This window comes from Bactrocera latifrons, unplaced genomic scaffold, assembly GCF_001853355.1.
Source record: "Bactrocera latifrons isolate USDA-ARS-PBARC rearing strain unplaced genomic scaffold, ASM185335v1 scaffold_16, whole genome shotgun sequence".
In the NCBI taxonomy this organism is placed as follows: Eukaryota; Metazoa; Arthropoda; class Insecta; order Diptera; family Tephritidae; genus Bactrocera; species Bactrocera latifrons.
The window spans coordinates 1941764-1966805 of NW_017535074.1; the positions used below are offsets into that span (position 1 = coordinate 1941764).

Genomic DNA, 25042 nt, shown 5'->3' on the forward strand with positions numbered 1-25042 from the left:
ATATTAAAGAAAATGTGGTATTTTTTGAAAACATTGCTTATACAAACACAAAAAAAAAATATATATATATATATATAATAAATAACATTTACATGTAATATAAATATATTTATGTGTAGTGGTAAAATGCAATTTGCTGTAAATTTTCAATTGAAAAAGTATCCATACAATCCCATAAATAAGCCACATTTAGTTGATACAGTATAACATGATTTTACATATTGTATATTATTATTGTGTGAAAATTAGTTATTCTTGATTATTTTGAAAATGCATGTAATATGTATATATAAAAAAATTACATCGATTTTGTAATAAAATTCAAAATAAGCAAGTAGTATTATCCCTGGTCCGATAAAAAAAAATCGTTTATTTTTTATGTTGATCAAATTACATTGTTGACATTGTCATTGCGCTTCTTTTTTGGTATCGCGCCCAATGATGTATCAGGATTTCGACGTTCACTCTGCGCCTGTAGTGCTGCATCATTTACAGCATCGTTCGAATTAGGGTTTGAACCTCGTGCAACCGTTGAACTAAAATAAAAGCCATATTAGATTAATCTGCAGAAAGTCTATACCACATGCAATACATTGCAATCGAATGTTCATACATGCTTACCGCATTTTATTTGCTGCATAAAAAGCGCCCTCCACAGTGGTTAATTTTTGCTTCAACTCCAGCCTCAAATATTTTGGCTCCACCGTTGCATCAGCTGCAGTAGCATTTTCTTCTTTATCTTGGAAGACAAAATGCACAACGGCTGTAGGTACGAAATCCAATTCCAACAGCGTTTTGTCCAAGGGTAAAATATATTTCGGCGGTATAGTGACTACAAAAATACAAACCGATAATAAATTAATATATAATTAATAACTATTCCTCAACGTAAAGGTAATAATATATAACATTCACCCACACAAATGAAAATCTGCCTGATCGTCATGCAGAAATTTTCGCACAAAATCCATGACATCGGAAACTTTATCAATGGGCTTGAAGATACCCTGTAGAACAAGTCGATCTGGGAACTGAATTCTTATCACACAATTCTTGTACTGCGCAATTTTATTTAGCATTGTCTTCTGTCCTTCTAATTGACGCAAACGTTCCGTAAGTAACGGTGCATCTTCATCCCCTCGAGATGCCTTTTTTAGGTCTCGTAACACCAATTTAAGGTCTTCAACTGTTAAATCGAAAAATGAATCAGGCAATTCTTCAGCCTGCGTTTGAGTATCGTCCAGCGAATATAGCACTGCGTTTCGTTCGCCGATCTAAATTAAAAAGAAAATCATAGTTAATATAGATGATATACACATATGATATGAAGAACCTACGATGTTTACTTCCGGTTCAATATCCATTTCGACTGCATCGTCCTCATTCCAATTGTTGAGGTCCTTTGCAGAATCCTGCTCATGCCTTGAGCTTTGTATGGAATAACCCACACCTGAACCCCAGTCGTATTTGGGCTTTTCCGGCTCACTCTCCTTGCTCGTCGCTGCACTAGTCGTATTTACTAATGCTGTGTCGTTTTCAGCGTTTACATTAGATGTTGATTTCTTTAGAGATTGCACCAAATCTTTTGTAATTTTGAAACCACCACTACCGCTATCACTATTTTTTATGGAATTTTGTTGTGTTAGTATTCCCTTTTCTTCATCTTCCTTTGGCTTCTCTTTAACCGTTGGTGGTACGTATACGTTAGCTTGACTTAAAAGTGAAAATGTCAATAAATCAATTAAATACATATTCTGTTACACACATACGACTTCAAATCTTCCGCACTTTTATTTATAACACGCACCATGGCACGTCCTTCAATGATACCTAGTGATTTCAGTGTAGTTTCCGTCATACGTTCCTTTCCAATTATTTCTTGACGCATATAAATGGCGACAGGGCTAGAGTAAGTTTTTAATACCTCCGAGTCAAGCTCTTCTATAACCTGCCAAAGGCTATTGCTTGGTTTAAACTCTCCCTGAACTCGAGAACCATCTTCTAGTTGAATGCAGATGTTCACCACAGACTCGGTCCTTCTGCGTTCAGTTTGTGACATTTCCAATAAGCAATTGTTGGGTAATCCGCTAAATCGGAACATTTGCGTTAGGCCAACCTCTTTATTATGATGCTTTAGGCAATATTCATGGCTGTCTAAGCCATGCTTCAGGCAAACCTCTTCCAAAATCTAAAATATTTTAGATAAGCTATGATGTAAAGGAATGTGATTACAAACAGTATACCTGTAGAATGGTTGTGTTAGGTGTGACTTTCACATTTTGTCTCCGAAAATTTGGTGTCAATACGGTCACCTTTCCTTCCATATTATTCACTTGAAATATATTTATTTAATTTTGCAAACCACGTAAAATTTCGCCTGCCGGCTTAATATAAATTGCAATCAGACAAAAGGTAGAATAATAAAAATTGAAATGTCAAAAAAGTGCATATATTTGCGATTGTAATATTCGAATTGTAATGTTGTTATTGTTTCATTAAGAACACAGCAAAGGAAACATATAAAAATAAATGCAAATATCATGATCACAGCTGACTTCAGTGTTGAATAATAATTTAAAAAAATTAAAATATAAATGAAAATTCAAATGTAAATATTTAAAATAATATTGATATTGATAATATTTATTTTAAAACGAAAAAAACTTAAAAACAATATTGTTTTTAAAGGCACGCGCCATACATATTCGTAAAGTAGAATTTAAAGTATTTTTAGTATATCACGGGGAGTATTCTAAAACACTTCCCGTGAAAATTGGTGCACGTTTCGGAAAAGCCGCTCTCCTTAACCTTTACCAAAACAATAAAAAAAAGTACATATGTACATAATGGGTACAAAATTCTGTCCAATTCTGTTTTACAAACTTAAATTATAGTTATTATTAGAATAATACGATTTATGTATTTACTTTAGAGAAAATAAGGCCCAATTTTGACATTAACTTAAATAAAGTTTTAAAATGAGCATCACTGAATTTTACAATCGATATACATAGTCCCTTAATCTAGGTCAATATCATCTTTGTTTTTTCCGTAAACAAGCAAATAAATTTCTCAACTTTTCTCTTCAAAAATTAAAATTTAAAATTTAAAGTGCTTAAAAAACTAATAGAAAAGCATCGCGCTGCAATTCGCAGAATGGCTTGGCGCTCAGTTGGTGCAGACAATGCAGATCTCATTCGCAAAATGAGGGGTAGAGTAAATACAAATATTTGGAAAAGGGGATATAAATTTGTATCAATCTACTTGTTGCAGATTTTGGAATAATTGCATCTGAAACTGTAGCCCAGGCAATGATGAAGACAGATAGAAAGTATTATTCCCCTCGAAATCCATATATGGATGCGCCGCAGTCGATAGGATATGGTGTCACTATTTCAGCTCCTCATATGGTAAATTCAAAATTGTATTTGTAAAAGGTTTCCAGCGTTTATTGTTTTATTTACCAGCATGCTTTCGCGTTGGAATATCTGCGTGATCATCTACATCCTGGTGCTCGTGTCTTAGATGTTGGTAGTGGTTCAGGTTACTTAACAGCTTGTTTTCTCCGATATATTCAAGAAAAAGGAGAGGACCCCAATACAAAAGTTGTAGGCATAGAACATCAGCCTGAACTCGTACAACAAAGTGTAAAAAATCTAAACACAGATGATCCGAAAATGCTAGAGTCAGGAAGGTTGATTATTGTTGGTGAGAATAATAGAAAAGTAAATAAATTTTTTCCTTAAATATATAATTTACAAACTCATTTAGAGGGCGATGGGCGTAAAGGTGTTCCACAATATGCTCCCTATGATGCCATTCATGTCGGTGCAGCTGCTGCTATAACGCCAAACGCACTCTTAGAGCAATTGGCACTTGGAGGACGGTTAATTGTTCCAGTTGGTCCAGAAGGTGGAGAACAGTATATGACTCAGTATGATAAAGACACCGACGGAAAAGTAAAAGAAACACGTCTTATGGGTGTTATGTATGTGCCGCTTACCGATCTAAACCGATCTTGACAAGTGTTAGCTTTAAAAATATGCATCGGTTTGCTTATTATGGGAATAATCATCTTTAAAATATGGACAAAGCTACCAATCGAGGACAGAGCTTAAATATAGAACGTCGCTATCAGCAAGTATTTTTTTTTTCAATACAATATGAAAAGGCTTAGTTATTGCATGTATCAACAATGTGAAAACTTCTTTACTTAAATAATATATTTATTGTTAATTCTGCTTGGAATATAATTTCTATTGTTTTTTTTTAATTTTATAGGTCACAACACAAATATACTCGAGATTAAATTGATGCAATTGTTGTTGGTCTTGGCGGAAGTAGATTTGCAAAAGTGTAGTATGTGATATTTCCTGACAACAGGACCTAGTGAACCATTTCAGTTACCCATTAAAATTTATTTCTATCTTGTCAATAATAATATCAAATTTATCGATAGCAAACGAAGTGTTAAATAATTCGTTGCCAGTAGAGACCTGCTGTAAGATTGTTTATGCAACCCTGAATTCTCATTTGTTTATATTAATTTAGTTGTGCAGACATATGAATTTCAATGTTTTCTATTCCTCAAGTCTATTTACTGAAACCGGTGATTGAAATATTGCATCGAAGCATATGTAGGATAAAAAGCAAATCGGGTTAAAAACGAAATCAACTTATTAATTAAACAAAATTAAGAAGAAAAGAAGTATATTATTTCTTTCAAATAGTAGATTTAAGGCGACCAGTATGAAACTACCGCAAAAGGAAGTTGAATGTAAAATTCAGACGTTACCACCCAACCCTGAAGGAGCTGGCGGACCCGAAAACCCTGAAGAAAATTGGGATTTATTGATAAAAATGATTTTGGATGCTTTCTGGAAACTATGTATGATTCATTTTATGTTCTTCCCTCATTTGCATTTAGTGTAATATTGAATATACTTATAGGGGTCCAAATAAAGCTTCTAGCATCATTTGTAATGGTTGATCTTGGCGGTTATCAATTGCTCGACAGGCTTGTGCAATGGAGCGTCAGAAATCCTCATAAAGCCATTTGTATTTTTGCAGCTTTTTTGGCATTTTTATTGCCATTTTTGTTAATGTTGGGTATTGGACTTTCGACTCTATTGATGACACTCACCGGATTTTTAGTTTTAGAAGGTATATACGCCCTCACCTGTACCATTTGACATTTTAAGTAAAGTTTACGATCTTTTTAATTTCAAGGTGTAATATTGACCATAATTGCAATGCTACTGATTGGTTGTTTGGGTTCCTTAATTTTAGTGATGCTATTTTTAAAGCAACTAAATCGAGCATAAAATAAGGTTTTAAGAATTTTTTTTATGAAATTCTGGAAAGAACTAATGAAGACAAAGTAAAGTTAGAAACAGTAATTAAATGATTGGTGTGCACTTGAAAATTGCTGTATTTATTAAAGATATTCTATAAAGAAAAAATGGATCAAAGAATGGAATAAATATACGATTATAATTGTGTAAAAAGACTACTGAAATATTAACATATTAACTCTATATACATACATATATACAAATATTATTGTTAAATGGATTGAAACGATAACAACAGAACGTAAGATAAATGTAAAAATTAAAATTTTTTGTTTCAACATATCTTTCAAATTTTAGTACATATTAACATTGGTAGGAAAAAAATATTTATACAAAAAGTTTTTACCACTCGATTAATTCTTTAGTTATCGATATTCTTAAGAATTCATAATCAAATTTTGTAAATACAGCTCTGCATATTCAGCACTTTYACGAGTGGTGTTGAATACTTCAGCAAAGCATTCGTGTAATTTGCGTGAACTCGTATTGTCTTAAAAATTTTCTTCTCCGCGAAAATTTGTTTTCTATAATAAAAAAGTGCATTAAATTAATTAAAAAGTGTGAAAAAGGGTCGTCTTACATAAACTAAGCGGTAAGTTAATAAATGTGAAAAGAGATATATGTTTTTACGAGCAATATCGATTCGTAAATAGTTGGTATTTGGAAGGGAAGTAAGTGTATTTGCTGGAGGTGTGGTGCATAAAAGAGGTGTACGAAGTCTCGCACTTGATGTTGTTGCTGCTTCTGCTGGTGCAATTCTTTGTATGTATACATGTGTAGTCATATATTTGTTTTTACTTTGTCGAAACGTTGCATTCAGCATTTCTTACACATTCCATAACCAATTCTTTTGAGGGAACTACAGTACGTATTTATAATCATGGATAATCATTATCCATGTTTATAATTTTCATTCATTAATATAGTCGTATCTTTCTGAAATTGTGGCAATATATGTGTATGTATATATGTATATACATTTCAAGATTTTAGCATTTGTGTATTTTTTTGAAATCGTAAATGTTTTCATCAAACGATTAGTAAATATTAGTCTAATTCATAATGCAGTATAAATATCCATACCAATTTCTACCTGAATTTGAAAAACTAAAATACTGTCCTTACAGTAATTAACCTGCGGCAAGTCTTTCCGTATTTACATAGTAGCCATCTTGAAACTGTTTGAAGTTGGTATACAATAACAAAATGTGTTAGTTCTAGCGTAGCTGCAAGAAGGTATTTTGTTTGATATAGACAGTTTCTTATATGTTTAAAGTGTTCATATATCTTTCTCATACTTCTCTATTCAATATTATTTTGAATTTATAATTGTTTTAAATTGATGTATTCTTTGAATAACCAATATCTAATAAATAAAATAAGGAAACAACTTTCACAAGTCTCGGGGAGCTATTTCCTGCAGGTAATAAAAAAAATTAAGACAATAGAAATGCATGAACTATTCTTTAACTCCAATTGTATTAAATAGAGTTGCCGTCTATCTATCTTAAGATGGTTCAAAAATATAATATTATGCCACAATATGATTATTCCGGGCATTCCTTTATTATATGTATATAAACATTCACGCATAAATTTATTAATAAAAGGTTATGCAATTCCACGAAATGGTTCTTAGCTAACATTTAAAAAAAATGTATGTTATCACTTTGCGGGTAACTCTTGCATTGACTGACTGACCTGCGCTTGTGCACGATTCTTGCCTGCTTCATTGTCTTGCAAGGGCCGATTGTGTTTGCGCTTCTTTGGCATTTTTCTGTTTTACTCGACTGTTCGTTGTCGGCTTGCATACATCAATAAACAAGTCGCTAAAACGTCGTATAGTGTAAAACGTGAGTCAAATTAACATGTTATTTTAAAAAATATTTACTTGTAAAAGCAAGAACAAATACACATCTTTTATTTGTTTTTGTTCCTTCTGTTTAAATGAAAGATTTTTGTAGTTTTGTGTGATCTATGTTCAGATTGTCTACAGCTCTATTTCATCAATAATAGTTTGGTTGACGTGCCTTACAAATTTTGGTTATAAGGTTTGCTACTTTATTGATGTAAAGTGTTTATATTTGAACACAGACTTTCCTTCAGGAAATATATATCATTATAATTTTTAGAAATGTATTTATTATCTTACGAGTTTATTATTAAATATATTTTATTTTTATTTTTTAGGTGTGGTGTGCTCTTCCTAAATCACCAAGATGAGTTACATGCCAGCGCAAAACCGTACAAGTAAGTTGAAAATTAAAGGAAATGGAATTTTATTATTAGTTCAACATAACGAAGAAATTAACAAATGTAAACAAACTACTTTGAATGATTTTATTAACAGACTTATAGGAATAAAATTTAAGTGTATGTGAATATTACTACAATGGGAAAACCGATGTTCAACATATTTAAATATACAAAATGTGTTTCTGTTCGTTAGTAACCATTAATCATATTATTTTATTAATTTCATTTTTATTTTTATTAAATTTTCATGGTTGGCTTTTCTCAGTCTGTAGGCTAAAGTGCTTTTCCAGTAAAATGAGGTATATTTCCTCCCATAATAATTTTGGAAATTGCTGAAATTATATACTTGAAAGTTGTTAAATTGATTACGCATTCAATTTCCTTTCTAGTATATTATAAAAGAAGGGTTGCGGGCGTTAAAAATGCAATCGTACATATATAATGCTACCCACATTATTCCCACATGCACAGTTGTGTTCACGAAAATAGCAACATGTCCTGAGTGAAGTCCGAAAGTACAAAATGCAGTATTTCCAGATCTTTAGAATTATATTATATATCGATAATGTAAATATGTATGTTTAAATGCAACATGTGTTGCTATTTTCCCCCAGCTTTTATATATTTACTTCTATACATACATGTACCCTTACAACATACATATGTGTGAAAAATATAAATAAATTTATGTCGACAAAACAGAAATTCTTGAGTTCACACACATATTACTTGTAGTATATACACGTATATAAATGTATGGTTTCAAATAATGTGCAGTATGAATAAATCGAGTCCTTAAAATAATGTTTGTATGAATGCCTACTTGTTAATATTGCAAACGTAGACTTTTCACGACATTTGGTGGAACTGTGTTTATACTTGACACGAGTACACAAGTGGATACATATGTATGTACGCATACGAACCACCCCCATTTTAGTTCGATGGGTTTTTATGCCAATACTTCATTTCAAAGGCAATTGATGCGGACTTTTGCCAGCAGGCATTTTAAATTAACCACTGTCAATGGGAGAAATGCATGCGCATGCACGCGCACTTTTCTGAAATCTTGGTATATATTTGCATATGAATCTAAAAGTGCTTTGGGTGGCATATGTCGGTTGGAAATTTTTCTTTATTATCAAGCTATCATTAAGCCTTTTGAAGAGCTCTTGTAATGCTGTAATTTGATGAAGGCGCACTGCCAGCAACAACTCGAGTATACAAAGAAAACTTATGCTCATATATGGTATATTACATTGTGGTACTCTTTAGATCCATGTTGGCCATTCACACTGCCAATGTAATGTCTGCGCTTTTGACATGCATCAGAGTTTGATTTTTACTGCCACTTTTTGGGCTGACTTACATAAAAATATAAAAATACGATTTTTACGCTTTGATTAACCAAAGTTTTGCTCCTTTGCGATGATGATGAATGTTACACATATACCTACAAATATAATATTATACAAGCATATACATATTTATGTAGGGTGTTCATATTCGATGCAGTTGAAATGTCGTTTTCCACCCTTTTTGGAAGATAGCACACTGTATTTACATGGGTATATACACAGTAAGCCATTATATGTACATATGTTAAATATAAATCTTCTAAATAAATAAAAAGAACAAATTTGTTTAGCTAAAGCTTTTAATTTGACTGGCATGTCCTCAGAAATTATTCGATTAAATTCAAAATAAGTGTGTGTGTGTGAACCTACTTGAGCTGGTCTGCCATTTTTTATTCAGTCTATTTGATTACTATATGTAGTTGCATTGAATTTATACCAGTTGCTGATTCGAGCAGCTTGTTATTGCTTATGCCGGCCGGTCTCTTTGATATAAGCAGGTTGTTTGTTTGATTCACTACTTTATCGCATGGAAAACGTATTTACATAAATGATCTCCTTTTGTGACTTAAAGGCAATTTAAGAAAATTTGGCAGTTTGGTTATTTAAAGACAACTTTACTGCCGATTTGTCTAACGCAGTATTGTAAAATATGCCAATAGTTTACCCATAAATTGAATTTGTCAATTTAAGAAACAAAAAAAACTTAAAATACACAAAAGGAAAAAATGTAGGTTTGTAGGTGACAAACGGCAGCTATGAGAGTTTGTAACTCGCGAAAACAGCTGATTGTAATTTTTATAATATTTTCAATGAAAATGAATAGAAGATAAACATTGCGGCATTGTTACAAAAACAAATCAATGTGTTATTTTTAGAACTGCGTCATAACATAACATCTCTTGTTTTGTTTTTTGAATTTTGAAAAAAAAAGCTGTCAGTTTTGCCTGCCGGCTGTCAAGGCTATAACCGTTACGGATTCTGATTTTTATCCGGTCAAGGATTGTCAAATCGCGACATTCCTCCATACTACTACTAGGAATGTTCTAATGTTGTCGCTACAACAACATCAATAACAGTAACGCTTCACCAATACAAAAGATTTCACACAAGAACTTGATTTTAACCTGTTATTTACTATGACAAGCTATATGTTATAGTTCTGGAGATCTGTACAATTTATTCCTAGACTGTAAAAAGTTTACATCTTTGCAATAGTTATTCAATTTTATATTTAAGAAGCATTAAAATGGGGGACAAAAAAAATGTTGAGCTTTTAGGGTAGATTAAAAAACGCCACCGTCATAATTTTGTCGCATATTCTATTCGTGCCTTCGATACACACATACGCACACAGCCCATCCACACCGCTGCGTCCGTTTTAGTGTTGTGGTGCTCGTTGATTTGTATGAATCGTTGAATTTTAAACTGTCTGGCTTTAAAAAGTTCCTTTCTTTCAAGTGTCTGGCACAGCAGACCAATATGTCTGACAGCATCAATATCATCAAACACTTTATGCACACAAATGGGTTTGCATCAGCAAAATTGTTCTTTTGATGGAAATTCAATATGTATAAATGTAACTGAACAAGTGTTTGAACACCACAAGGCCTTGCATATCGAAGCATCATCATCATCATCATCAACAGCCAAATCGTCATCATTATGATTGCAATAATTATGCGCTGTTAACTTGAAACCGTTAAAAATGTACTCAGCTTCACACTGCCAAATCTTCTACTTCTATTAATTTTTTATACGCTCGCCGCGCCAACAACCAACCCCCATTTCCCAACGTGGGTGGTGTGGGCTGCCAGTAGGAGGTGCGGTTGGCAGACCTTTGTCAGCACAATGCAACTGTTGTCACTCTAACCAAAGTGTGACGACTCGACTGCCGGCTATGCTCGCACACCTACACACATACTAACCAACCTGACCAATGCTCTTTGGAGTGCTATACTTTTCGCATCTACATTTACATACATATTTTCATATTTTTCTTAACTTTTTCCCTAAGAATCATGTATGTATGTATGTGCAAAGCTGTCAACATATCTGGTACCGTTGTTGTGTTTGCATTCGTGTCGCTTTGTAATCCGAGTTCTTGTCACTGCTTTGTAATGTTTTAATGTCAATGCTGGTTTTGTTCTTTTCGTTGTCATTTTGTGACAATGTGTCGTAATATCCGTGGTCGGCGCTTCTGGCCATTTAGTTTACTTTAAAATAATGTTCTCATTCACACTATGCGATGAGTTTTACCTATGAGCTTACGTATTCATTCACGTAGTCTGGATTCAGGAAGTGTCAGTGACTGCGCTTCCACTCTTTTAACTTGTTGTTGTTTTTATTTTTTTTAGTAGGAATTTAATGCGTTAACAATAGAAAATGGTGGGTGCTTTTCTAAAGTAAAATTAATAATTAATCAAAGTAAAATTTTATTGAGACTGTAGATTGGTCCATTTCGGGTATGGGCCGGTAATATAGATCCGACTAAAGTGTGAATGGAACATTCATACCCATTCGGCAACTCTTCAAATTACGTTCCCAAAAAATATTTCTGAAAAGGGAATAAAAATTTGCTACAATTTATTTATTTGTTGCAAACATTTAGGCGTACGCGTTGATCAATAAAGAATGCCTGGCATAAAATCCGTAAAGAAAATTTATTTCAGAATAAAATTAAGCAAAGTTATCTTAAAAATTCTTCATATTAAATTTAATATAATCGTTTTTAAATTTCAGTGTCGCATAACAATCAATACAATCCTCCGGACCTGCCGCCCATGGTCTCGGCCAAGGAGCAAACGTTAATGTGGCAGCAGAATTCGTATCTGGGCGATTCTGGTATTCATTCCGGTGCGGTCACACAAGTACCATCGTTGTCGGGCAAAGAGGATGAACAAATGGAGGACGATCCACTTATGTTCGATTTGGATACTGGCTTTCCACAAAACTTCACCCAAGAGCAGGTGGACGATATGAATCAACAGCTGAGTCAGACACGTTCGCAGCGTGTACGTGCCGCCATGTTCCCCGAAACTTTGGAGGAGGGCATCGAAATACCATCGACTCAGTTCGATCCCCAACAGCCCACAGCAGTGCAGCGCTTGTCGGAACCATCACAAATGTTGAAACATGCCGTAGTAAATCTTATCAACTATCAAGATGATGCCGAATTGGCCACACGTGCCATACCCGAATTGATCAAGTTGTTGAATGATGAAGATCAAGTGGTTGTCTCACAGGCCGCCATGATGGTCCATCAATTGTCGAAGAAAGAGGCTTCTCGCCATGCCATTATGAATAGTCCTCAAATGGTTGCCGCTTTAGTGCGTGCCATTTCCAACAGCAATGACTTGGAGAGCACCAAAGCTGCTGTGGGTACGCTACACAATTTGTCACATCATCGTCAGGGCCTGTTGGCTATCTTCAAGAGTGGTGGCATACCGGCTTTGGTGAAACTGCTGTCATCACCTGTTGAGAGTGTGCTCTTCTATGCCATTACTACACTACATAATTTGTTGTTGCATCAGGATGGTTCGAAAATGGCCGTGCGCCTGGCTGGTGGCCTGCAAAAGATGGTCACCTTGTTGCAGCGCAATAATGTGAAATTCTTAGCCATCGTTACGGATTGCTTGCAAATTTTGGCCTATGGCAACCAGGAGAGCAAATTGATCATACTGGCTTCGGGCGGTCCCAATGAACTGGTACGAATTATGCGTTCGTACGACTATGAGAAGTTGCTCTGGACTACTTCGCGTGTGCTAAAGGTACTCTCCGTATGCTCGAGCAATAAGCCAGCCATTGTTGATGCTGGTGGCATGCAGGCTTTGGCTATGCATTTAGCCAATCCCTCACCACGTTTAGTGCAAAACTGCTTGTGGACACTGCGTAATCTATCCGATGCCGCCACCAAGGTAGATGGTCTCGAACCACTACTGCAATCCTTGGTGCAGGTATTAGCCTCGACGGACGTGAATGTTGTCACTTGTGCCGCTGGCATACTTTCGAATTTAACTTGCAATAACCAACGCAATAAAGCTATCGTTTGTCAAGTTGGTGGTGTCGATGCACTGGTGCGCACCATTATAAATGCCGGTGACCGCGAAGAGATCACCGAGCCGGCTGTGTGCGCATTGCGTCACTTGACCTCACGTCATGTGGACTCTGAATCGGCACAGAACGCCGTACGTCTCAACTATGGACTGTCGGTGATTGTAAAGCTTTTACATCCACCATCACGTTGGCCGCTAATCAAGGCCGTCATCGGCTTGATACGCAACTTGGCCTTGTGCTCGGCCAACCATGCACCATTGCGCGAACATGGCGCCATACACAATTTGGTGCGCCTCTTAATGCGCGCATTCCAGGATACTGAACGCGTAAGTAGTCAAATATTTTGTTAAAAATCAAATTATTTACTAAATTCGTATAATAATTCTATTATTTATTTGCAGCAACGTTCATCTGTTGCCACTACCGGCTCCCAACAGCCATCCGCTTATGCCGACGGCGTACGTATGGAGGAGATCGTCGAAGGCACCGTCGGTGCTCTACACATATTAGCACGTGAATCGCACAATCGCGCTTTGATACGACAACAATCTGTCATACCGATATTTGTGCGTCTACTTTTCAACGAAATCGAAAATATACAGGTTAGTCTGCCAAACGCTTATTGTATTTTGTGTCTATTTAAATTTACAATGTCTTGTAGCGCGTTGCCGCTGGCGTACTTTGTGAGTTGGCCGCCGATAAAGAGGGCGCCGAAATGATCGAGCAAGAAGGTGCCACTGGTCCGCTTACCGACCTATTGCACTCGCGTAACGAAGGTGTTGCTACCTATGCAGCAGCCGTGCTATTCCGCATGAGCGAGGACAAGCCACAAGATTACAAAAAGCGTCTTTCTATTGAATTGACCAATTCGTTGTTGCGCGAAGACAACAATATGTGGGGAAATGCTGATTTAGGCATGGGTCCGGATCTACAGGTGAGTCATCAATGTGAATATAGTGCACTGTAGTACCATTTGTGAGTTTTTAGCGTGTAAAGCAAAGAAAACTCTAAGCTAGCGTAGCGTAAATTAGACGCTTATCTCATTGTAAGCTTAGCAAAAGTAAATAATCATAAAAAAATATCAACGAATTGGTCTGCTCAAAAACTCTCTGTATGCGTATTTAAAGTATTCCAACTGTTTACTTGTGTATATACGTACCTACATAAATAAATTACCCTAGTCTACAATTTTTATTTCGCTTCAATATAACCTATATTTTATTACTACCTTTATTTACTTAGAGCATAGCAGAAATTGTAAATATAAGTAACATAAGCGATTATGCTTAGAAACGTTAATTTTTATCTAATTAAACGATAGTACAGATTTTATTATATAAATTATTCACACAAGTAATAGGCGGTCCTCAAAGCGGTTCACTGTCGAAAGTTTTTAGTGGAGTTGAGCACTTTTTTTTATATTTTAATCAGAGTATATTGAGAAGGAAGCGCCGGAGATTCTAAAAAGTGTATATATATACAATATGTGAATTATCAGCGTGACAAGCTATATCTATTTAGCCATGTCCGTCTATCTGTCTGTATATACGCGAACGAGCCTTTCAGTTTTTAAGATATCGCCTTGAAATTTTGCACACGTTCCTTTCTCCCCAAGAAGCTGCTCATTTGTCGAAACTGCCATTATCAGACAACTATAGCATATTGCTGCCATAAAAACTGATCGATCATAAACTATGAAACAATGGAAAACTTTTTTGTTTGACAAGATATCTTCATGAAATTTGGCATTGATTATTGTCCAACGCGAGAGTACAATATCTGAACAAATTTTTCATTACATTACATTTAGACACTTAACTCTTACAAAGAAGGTTTGAGACATAAAATTTTTAAACCTGACACTTGCCTACTAATCCAGCGCTAGCTTTAAAGCACCTTAGCTAACTGTGAGCCACTAAAAAATTTGTTTTCAGGACCACCATACTTGTATTGGCATAGCGTAGTTTTCCGATGGTTCTGCAACCGTTATTTAGTATTATTTTTCTATTAGCTTTAAGTTTATTATTATTATTTTTTTTTTTTGTTAAATAACTTATAATTTTAATTTCTTCTTTGTTCCTTTTTTATGTACTTCGTTTGTAACACAATCACAAAAACAACCAACCGTTCACCTTATCACCATACACACCGTCGCAATTATGTTGACAAAACACCGCAATTTGTGCTAAAACGTTGAAAATTTCAACAATTCGCTTAACCATCACGAAATCACCACGACTATCGCTACAATTTTAATTCAATTGCAATTAATGAAATATGAAAAAAAAAACATTAAACGTTTAAATGCCACAACCACCATATCACCACTGAAACCTTGTCCAACACCTGTCCAATTGCACTTCCTTGAAAATCATTTGTATCCTAACAACTTTTTGCAATTTTCGCAACGTCACACACAGGATATGCTTGGACCCGAACAAGCATATGAAGGTTTATATGGGCAGGGCCCGCCGAGTGTGCACAGCTCACATGGAGGTCGAGCATTCCAACAAGGTATGTATGATGAGTTCCCATACCCCACTCTCGCCAGTTAAAAAGAAATAACAAAATTGAATAAAAATACAAGTTGAAACATTTTCCGTTAACTTGCGGTTTTCGTAAATATGTAAACTCGTTACGACAGCATGATGCGTTCGTTCGTCAAACTAATAAAAAAACGAAAACTAAAAAACATGAAATGAGAAAAGATAAATCAAAATTCATTAACAGCCTAATTACGTAACTTCGATTGATAGCTGCAAAACAAAATTATACCATAATAATTACCCTAAATCATTAAAATTGTGTCTTTTACATTTTCTTCAACTCACACATTAAACATCGCCCTTCACTGCCAGATTGAAGTAAACGTCTAATTACCCTTTAATCATCAACCCTGTTTAGTTATATGTTATATAAACCATTTGAAATGAGGTTGTATACGCTTGTTTGACGTTATCATCCAAATAAATAAAATTAAAGTATTTGGAAAAATGCTTCACATCATCTGAAATTGGACAAAGCACATTAACATAAAATAATGCACACAAATCCGATGCTAAAATACACGTTCAACCTTATAAATACACACCACTATAGTAATCGCGTGTAACTGTAGTGAAATATTTTAGTTTCAAAGCGTATTTTAAAGGAAAATCTTGTTTATTTTACTGGCAATCAATGAAATAGCTAGTAACTCTTTGAAAAAAAGTGTGCTACCATCTTACGATCTTCAAAATTTAAGTATTGCCTACATTGAGGCGTTCAATGTACAAAATTGGGAATGTAAGTGTACAAAATTTAAAAATAGTTAAAATAAATTAAAAAAGTGAATTATGTTGTTCATTAAAATTTAATTTGAACATAAATTTATCTTAGTTTTCGAATAGATTTTTCGAACGTACCAACTTTGTGTTCGAAAGTCTAAGCTAGTTACTCATAACAAAAATATTTCACTTCAGTTAGCTTTTTCAAATACCCCTAAGAATATTTTTGAGAAAAAAATAATAGCTTAATACCATATATCCATGCAACCTGAACCAATTCACAATAATCTCATCACAAGTAGTAGTATTGAAAATCCTTTATGAAATCCACGCATTTGAGAGTAACGCTGCAAGTTCATTCACCTTAAATAATGCGTTATCTCCGTTATTTCTGCTTTTTTCAGTTAATTTCCACTATTTTTTCAGTTCTTACAATGCAACTACTATATATAACAATTAGTGCGTATGCCTAAATTAGTAGGGGTTTAATAGCCATTCATTTACCAATTAATCACTCATGCCGTGCTTTACCATGCCATGTATTGATATGTAGAAGAACGATCACAAAGCTAGTAGTAGTACAACCAACCAACATCCATCCATTCACCAACTCACTCATCCAAAAAGCAAAGTAAAGCAATCGATTCAATTACCTATACTATGTAGTCGTAAATTTTGCAAAAAAATATCGTAACGAAGAATTAACCAAACGTTCTCTCTCTTTCTCTCTCTCTCTCTCTATCTCTCGCTCGTTTACTCTACTCGCTATTTCTCAACGGATCGCTTGCTTGCTCGTTAATAATGTAAACTAAATACATACATAATACTTAAATTGTGTTAAATTAATTAATGATAAACAGTTAAGCCAGCCTAACATATATCATCACTAAAAATAAATACAATCTCTGAACGATAAACGAATTTAAAGCCAAAAAACAAAACCAAGTAAATAAAATTTAATTTAAAAACCAAATATTAAAGCGATACAAATTTTTGTCAAAAAAAAAAAACAAAAAAAAAAAATAGTAAGCATAAGTAAAATGTATTAACACGTATACATGTATACATTACTCAAAGTATTCGTAGGCAGTAAGATTTAAGATTTACAAGTTTTGCATTGCGAGCAAGCATACTCACTGAATTTCGAAATCAAAAGCAAGAATGTAAAAATGAAAATATAAAAAAAAAAAATAAAAAACACAAACAAAAAAGCAACTGTAGCGTACCCGTTGAATGCTTTAAAGCTAAGATTACTCATCCGAAATCAATAATCCAAACCACCAGCCAGTCAAAGAAAAAAACAAACCAAACAGAGCCAGCCAGCTTAGGAATGGCACTCGCTTGCGCGCGTACAAACAATGACAAATTCCTCCATATAGGTGACTAAAAATGAATTTGTTGTGCCTTTTCTTTTACCGTACAATTATGAGATTTTGATTTTGCTTTCATTTTATAATTTACCATTTTTATAGACTTTCGGTATGTAATTTAAATTAAATTTAGTGCGTAGTAAGTTGACAGTAGATTTATTTCGTGAATTTTAATTTAATTTTAACTTTTGATTTAGAATTTAAGAATTTAGCATACCTACAATTTTCGTTCTTCGTTAGTACTTTTGCAGCTTTATTTTGTACATTTGACTCTTGCACACGTTATTGTTAAATTTTTGAGATGAAATTTATGTACATACTTATATACACTCATGTATATTATGTATATGTATCCCTTCGTACTTAAATTGTAGCATTTTTTGTGCATTCATGTTTATGCATGGCTTTATTGCACTCTCTTAAGTTTTCGATAGAACTTTTTTTTCTGATTATGAAAACTTTGTACACTACATGAAGCAAATTTTTAGAAATCTTCACCAATGTTCGAGTATACATATATTAAAATCTTAATTATGAAAACCAACATTATTCTTTAGATGTATTTAAAAAAAGAAACTGACATTTGTTGCCATCTGCTATTTAATCGATTAATGCTCGATAATTGACATTACAATTGCTATAACGCGATACGCTTTCATAATATAATATTAAAGAAAAAAATAAAATTAAAAAAACGTGATTTCGGTAACTAAGATTGTTATATCGCTTCAGATTACTAGGGCAGAACGCGTTCATATTCTTATTTTCTTACAATCCAACTACCATATATAGTAAAAGTGATTATTTTTGCAGCTAGTTTCCAGCTCAAGGAATTTTCTTTCCGAGATCAAAAATATAATTACATGAATGAATATACTTTGCAATTCTTGCGATCTTATAAAAGTAGACAACTTCCAGGTATCAACACACATACAAAAAGACTTCATGGGAAAGGGATGTTTTAAATTTGCATGAAAATACTTGGAAACCGATTTGTTTTGTTTTTTTTTTGCTGAAATCAAGATTATATTTTGCGCAAATGACACCTGATTTTTGCATGTGATTTCGTTGTGTAACCAAAACCAAATCCACTTGTATAGAAAAGTGAAAATACGTTCAAAATAAATCTCTTTTAAAACTGAATACTTACTATTGCAACACTTTTTTCACAGGATATGATACTTTACCAATAGATTCAATGCAAGGCTTGGAAATAAGCAGCCCAGTGGGTGGTGGCGGCGGCGGTGGTAATAGTGTTCCACCAAGCGGTGCACCAACTTCACCATATTCGATGGATATGGATGTAGGTGAGATCGATGCTGGGGCCTTGAATTTTGATTTGGATGCAATGCCGACTCCACCAAATGACAACAACAACTTGGCCGCTTGGTATGACACCGATTGTTAATAAGCTAATATTATGAAAACAAAACAAAATTAAACATTTTAAAGTCGACTCTACTGTTCTTATTTGATTATATGAGTTCGTATTCTTTATTTACGATAGTATTAAGTTTCTGCTTCCATTCGAGGATTAAGCTTATGAATTACTCCTTTTACATTCATACATACATACATACACTATTTACATTTTATAATTACATATTGATTTTTATTAAAACACACATTTTTTCGGCATCTAAAACGAAGCGAGCATTTTTATTTTCTGCAACGCAATGTCGCCAAATTAGCCAAAGGCTATTTAAATAAGAACAAAAAATACGTACACACAAACATATAAACGCATTTAGAGATTCAAATATTTAAGGGGCTCATTCAAGTGCATCGAATCTTAAGTCTTAAAACATATAGATACATTAAAAACCGATTAAAAAATAGAAATTTGAAAGTTAAAAAAATAAATTACATGAGAAAAGTAAACAACACATCACTGTAATCCAAAATATCTATGAAAGAAAATCAGCCACAAGTTGAAAAAGGAGTATTATCAAGAATTTTTGTAGAAGGAATAAATTAAAAATTACTTAAATGTACAAGCATATCCACAGATAAGACACTTACATACATACTTACTGAACTTACAAATTACACATTTACATACATATGTGTTATTTTTATCATGCAAACAAAAAAATTCTTATCTGTAACATGTGCAAGCGTAAACGCTATTTGAATAAATATGTGAATGTTTTCACATTTTATGGAATTAAATTTCAAAGTGTTTAATTACTTATGTAATCAATGGAAATCGTAAGTATTATTAATTATGTTCCTACGATACCTGGCGAAGATGTCACTTCCTCACAAGAATTCAAGTGACGTTTTGCGCTGTACCGTACCTTCGTTAACTTTAACAAAACTAACTGGGTCGGCTTAACAGAATTTCGGCTTTCACAATTCCTATGGAAGTAATCGTTGGCGAACGTCCGCAAGGTGATCAAAGCAGGTATCGCTCGCTTCATCCCATCTGGAAGAATCGCGGAACTCCGTACTAATTTCTCAACCGAAGTAGCTGTTTTAGGTAATGAGCGTGACAACTTGTGCCGCGTATATCCTTGTATAAGCGATCTCAATTCTGACGTTAGCGTTGGACACCGTCAATCACAAAATTCTACTTAAGGTCATCGAAAAATCTACGGCTAGTCGGCAGAATATAGCGAAAAGATAAAGAAACTTTGTTGGCAACATATAAGGCAATCAGCCAGCCGGTCCTCAAACATATCAGGACGACAGGATGCCTTCATAGTGAGGCCCGTATACCCCCAATTAAGAAGCATTTCGCAAAAAATATCCCTATCGTCACCGATTCCTAGTAACGTCAAGAGAGCCTTAATCAACTATGTCGACGATGTAAAACAATACCCCGACTAGACTTCGGACGCAACATTTCATTGAATGACGTACTTGAAGTCAAACTACCTCCCATTGCAGACGAAGAACTCGTGGTGCATGGAGAAACGAGAGTCACCCCTTGCGCCGCTTTGTTCTGGGTAATGTGGCTGGTTAAACTCCTACTTATCCAGAATAGAGCCTGACATATGACCCCCTTTGCATGCCCTGCTAACCCTACACATCTGACATCACTCTCCAGTCGAAACAACACGTTTCCTGGCCTGTAATGTCGACAAGTGCGCTTTCACCGTTTCTTGACTACTAAACTGTAATAGGATTTCATTGAAATAGCTTATAAAATGGTTACAATTCATTTTAATATCGTGTCTTTGCCGTTAACCGACATTTTAGGTAGCTGTAGGTACCGTAGTTTTCAAAAACCACATTCAATTTCGATACTACTATGTTTCATTTGTGTTACCTTGTTATTTGGTTTAAGTCTATGCTTAAGATTTGGACATTATTGCCACATTTACTGGCGTACTTAAATAATTTCGAAAGAAATTTCTTTGTACAGGCAAACAACCACACGACATGAATTTTTTTTTTTAAATTACAATGTTTTTATTACTGCAACCAATTTTATAAATTTATATTTTTATATATTTTGTAGAATAGCTTCCTTTTTTGCAGCCAATTTTATTTCTTAACGTCTTGTCAAAATCAAACCGCAACTATTTATATATGCACCACAAAAATCAGAAATTAAGCTAAATGTTGAGAAAAGAAAATACTTCTCAAGGCAAATATGAAATATTTACTTTATATTCACTAAGCACAATATATAGTATATCAATGGAATTTAATTAATATTATTTCAATTTTACATTTAAAAAAAAGTTTGTTACAAAATAATGGCAGCCCTGTTTACTGCACAAGTGCTGTTTGCTTGAAAAGAAATGGCCCCACGGATTTTGACGTTAGTCATCGCCGCAGAAAAGAAGTAATGAAATTCCAATTGTTCACAAATTCGCGGCTGACAATATAATTATATTATTTTTTCATCTATTTACTGTGAAGTGAAAAGTGTAATAGTGTATAAAAACAGCATAAATATCGCAGCGGTTGGATCTGCAAGAGAAGAATTTGATAGCAGTAATTGTTGGTGGACAAGTCAACATTACCAACAGAGGAAATGGATAGCAAGGGACGCAATGTTATCGTGTGCGATAATGGAACCGGTGTATGTATTATGGTTTATAGGTCTGACCACACCTATACAGATTTCATTTTTACGCGAAGTGTTTCTAAAATACAATATTCGTTTACCTTATCAAAATTAAGCTTGTGCAAGATGTCACTTGGCATTGAAGTATTTGTTTGCTTGGTTGTTTGTCAACTTGGCCCTATGTATATGCATAGATCCCCATAGCAAATTTAAATATTTAAATAGATACGTGGTTCGTGTGGCTCCAAAACGCACTTAATGCTGTGCTAATAAATGTTTTTCACTTTATGCTTGCATATGCAAGTACCATGCTAATATTTAAAATTAGTGAAAAAGAAGGTATGTTGCATTAGTCACGCCAAGTGGCTATTGAAAGCAGCCATAAATGTGGCTTTCTTTATCTGCTTTTTATTATCTATGACTTTGAGTTTGCTTACAATACATATTTGAATTCATTGTTAGTAATATGCTGCTGTTATTTATAAGAAATTTAAATTGTATATTAATTCGCAATAATAATTAATATTTTAATTTCAAAGCTACTTATTTCATTTCTATGTTAATATGATGTTAAGATTGTTGGTTTTATATTTAAACGGGTTAAATTAATGTTTCCTAAAATTTTTAAACTTTCAAGGTTCCAAGTCACATAAATTTTTGTACATTTGTGCTACTCGCTCACATATCTTTTACTTTTAATTCATTGCAGTTTGTCAAATGCGGTTATGCTGGTAGCAACTTCCCCGCGCACATATTTCCCTCCATGGTAGGCAGACCGATCATACGCGCGGTTAATAAAATTGGTGACATAGAAGTGAAGGTGAGTTTGAAATTGTTACAATATTTACAAATTACAATAATATAAGTAATTTTACTTAGGTCTTCAATATTTTTAGAAGTGAAGTTTTTATCAACAATTTGTTAGTAATATTTAAAATGCCACTTAAATAAGTTGTTGATAAAAGTTTCTGTATTCGATTGAAAATATGTGGTTAGTTAATGTGCTATAGTGCTTCTTTCTTATTACCTACAAACATACATAAAAAAACTGAATGTAACTAAAAGTTAAAAAACAAAACTATTACATTTATATTAAAAGACTATTCTTACGTATTTTTCTGTTCTTTTCATTGACTTTTTTATAAATATTTTTACAGGATTTACATGTCGATGTAAGTCTATAGTTTTAGTGACACCATTTAACTTAAAATTGTGAACAAATTAGAGTTATTAGTTTAATTTAGCAATGCCTCAAGTTTATATAATTGCAAAATGTCTTGATAATTACTAAAATATAAAACCTGTATGCAAGTGTAAACGCTTCGCAAACAGCTGCAGCTCATGTAACAATTGTTTGCTAGACAAATGTTCAGGCTACATTTGGCGCATACCTATTGACTAACTCGACCACCTTGCATAGAAAGTCGCTAGCTAAGCAATGTTATTGTTTTCTGAATGTTCGAAAAAATCTAATATTATGCTAGTTTGTTTATCTACTGTTATTATGTTTTTCGTGTTTATTAATTAAAATATTCCACTTTTACTTTATGGTGTAAAAAGGCGTTGAAATCTTCGTACTAACAAAATTGCTAATACTAACATTTTTCGCATGTCAGTGTTTTTCAATCGCAGTTTGAATTTGAAAGAAATAAAATCTATATATATTTTTTTACTTCTCGAGTTATATAGTAAGTGTGAACATTTTGGACAAAAAATCAATATTTTTAAAAATTAAACATTACTTTTGTTTATATAAAAATTATTTGAAATTTCTCAGCTTAGTAAATAAATATATTCCAGCGAATTTATAAAACGCGAGCTTTCTAAAAATCTGCTTACAATTTAGACTATTTTGAGCTAGTATTTCAAGCAGAAGTAAAAAAATTCAAAAAAATTGCAAAATATTTGTTGCTGCAAACATTTCAAAAATACATTTTCACCGTGTGCTGTTGTATTTAGATCCCCAATCTGCCACTTTGCCATAGCGGAGTGAACCTGATTGTATATATGTATTTGTAGTTGCAAATAACCTAAGCTGAAATCGCGATTTCGTCTAGATTGAGCTTTATTTACAATACATATAAATTTGTTTGTACAGTGTTTCAGCAATTTCCCGATTAATTTGTTATGCGTTCTATAAATTGTATTTTTGTATTCGCATGCTTGATTTACTACATGCTTCTATTATTGGTGTCGCACAACAAAACTTTTACAGGATCTTATGGTGGGTGATGAAGCCTCACAGCTACGTTCGCTCCTAGAGGTATCCTATCCAATGGAGAATGGTGTGGTGCGCAATTGGGAGGATATGTGTCACGTGTGGGACTACACATTTGGACCGAAAAAAATGAATATTGATCCAAAGAATACAAAAATTCTGCTTACAGAACCGCCCATGAATCCCCTGAAGAATCGGGAAAAGATGATCGAAGTAAGTCTACTAAAATTGCCATTTACAATGTATGGAATTTTAATAATATAATACTATTCCGCAGGTGATGTTTGAAAAGTACGGTTTCGATTCGGCTTACATTGCAATACAAGCGGTGTTAACGCTCTATGCGCAAGGTCTGATTTCGGGCGTGGTCATCGATTCGGGTGACGGTGTGACTCACATTTGTCCAGTGTACGAGGAATTTGCATTGCCACATTTAACCAGACGACTGGACATTGCCGGTCGCGATATCACACGATATCTGATTAAGGTTAGTTATCTTAACATTTTAATATTACTAAAGCTTAAAACAAATTAAAAAATTATTAAATTGAATTTTTACAGTTACTGCTGCTACGTGGTTATGCTTTTAATCATTCCGCTGACTTTGAAACCGTACGCATGATGAAGGAGAAGCTCTGCTATATTGGCTATGACATCGAGATGGAACAGCGTTTGGCGTTAGAAACCACTGTGCTTGTTGAGTCCTATACGGTGCGTAACTCATCAATTGTTTTGAGTAGTATAAAGTAACTAATGTATATTTTTTTCTTTTTATAGTTACCCGATGGTCGAGTGATAAAGGTGGGTGGTGAGCGTTTCGAGGCGCCTGAGGCGCTATTCCAACCACATTTAATAAATGTAGAAGGGCAAGGTATCGCTGAGTTAGTGTTTAACACGATACAAGCGGCCGATATCGATATGCGCCCAGAATTATATAAGCATATCGTGCTATCTGGAGGTTCAACCATGTATCCAGGTCTTCCTAGTCGATTGGAGCGTGAAATTAAGCAATTATATTTGGAACGAGTGCTCAAGAACGATATAGATAAATTAGCGGTATGTAAAAGTAAAACCAAAAAATTAAAAAAAAAAATATGTATAAAAGGTTAACAAATTTTTAAATAAAAGAAAATAATAAAACAAAAA

The 25042-nt window shown here is 33.9% G+C and overlaps 5 protein-coding genes across 10 annotated transcripts in view; 4 read left to right on the forward strand and 1 right to left on the reverse strand.

The window, feature by feature from the left end:
* Nucleotides 1-330: 330 nt before the first annotated feature.
* On the reverse strand, nt 331-2484 carry LOC108966417 (tether containing UBX domain for GLUT4). Its single transcript, XM_018929301.1, has 6 exons — nt 2244-2484; nt 1770-2188; nt 1338-1713; nt 920-1274; nt 622-832; nt 331-536 (listed from the first exon to the last, which is right to left on the reverse strand). The coding sequence occupies exons 1-6, from the start codon at nt 2322-2324 to the stop codon at nt 386-388; spliced, it is 1593 nt and encodes a 530-aa protein (XP_018784846.1). The 5' UTR covers nt 2325-2484; the 3' UTR covers nt 331-385.
* Nucleotides 2485-3033: 549 nt separating this feature from the next.
* Nucleotides 3034-4253, forward strand: LOC108966403 (protein-L-isoaspartate(D-aspartate) O-methyltransferase). The gene is made up of 4 exons (XM_018929270.1): nt 3034-3211; nt 3274-3410; nt 3468-3708; nt 3772-4253. Exons 1-4 carry the CDS (start codon nt 3157-3159, stop codon nt 4020-4022), a joined length of 684 nt encoding a protein of 227 aa, XP_018784815.1. The 5' UTR covers nt 3034-3156; the 3' UTR covers nt 4023-4253.
* A 212-nt stretch (nt 4254-4465) lies between these two features.
* Nucleotides 4466-5425, forward strand: LOC108966405. The gene is made up of 3 exons (XM_018929273.1): nt 4466-4888; nt 4951-5163; nt 5230-5425. Exons 1-3 carry the CDS (start codon nt 4750-4752, stop codon nt 5322-5324), a joined length of 447 nt encoding a protein of 148 aa, XP_018784818.1. The 5' UTR covers nt 4466-4749; the 3' UTR covers nt 5325-5425.
* Nucleotides 5426-5806: 381 nt separating this feature from the next.
* LOC108966397 (armadillo segment polarity protein) lies at nt 5807-19113 on the forward strand. Of its 5 annotated transcripts, none has more exons than XM_018929260.1 (7): nt 5807-5946; nt 7545-7604; nt 11708-13347; nt 13423-13623; nt 13683-13955; nt 15442-15535; nt 17148-17243. In XM_018929260.1, exons 2-7 carry the CDS (start codon nt 7574-7576, stop codon nt 17159-17161), a joined length of 2253 nt encoding a protein of 750 aa, XP_018784805.1. In that variant the 5' UTR covers nt 5807-5946; nt 7545-7573; the 3' UTR covers nt 17162-17243. The 5 variants fall into 5 exon arrangements, with proteins under 5 accessions (XP_018784805.1, XP_018784807.1, XP_018784806.1 ...); XM_018929258.1 differs by lacking the exon at nt 17148-17243 and adding an exon at nt 18830-19113 and having other exon boundaries at nt 5808-5946; XM_018929259.1 differs by lacking the exons at nt 5807-5946; nt 17148-17243 and adding exons at nt 7183-7207; nt 18830-19113.
* Nucleotides 19114-21422: 2309 nt separating this feature from the next.
* The window catches only part of LOC108966401 (actin-related protein 2), a 4555-nt gene continuing 935 nt past the window's right edge, over nt 21423-25042 (forward strand). Inside the window, exons 1-7 of one of the 2 annotated variants that reach the window (XM_018929267.1) lie at nt 21423-21693; nt 22388-22498; nt 22836-22850; nt 23894-24109; nt 24174-24383; nt 24458-24607; nt 24674-24952. In XM_018929267.1, the coding sequence (XP_018784812.1) occupies nt 21646-21693; nt 22388-22498; nt 22836-22850; nt 23894-24109; nt 24174-24383; nt 24458-24607; nt 24674-24952 (1029 nt within the window). In that variant the 5' untranslated portion in view covers nt 21423-21645. The remainder of the gene's footprint in view (nt 21694-22387; nt 22499-22835; nt 22851-23893; nt 24110-24173; nt 24384-24457; nt 24608-24673; nt 24953-25042) is intronic. The other variant, XM_018929268.1, reaches the window with a different exon arrangement.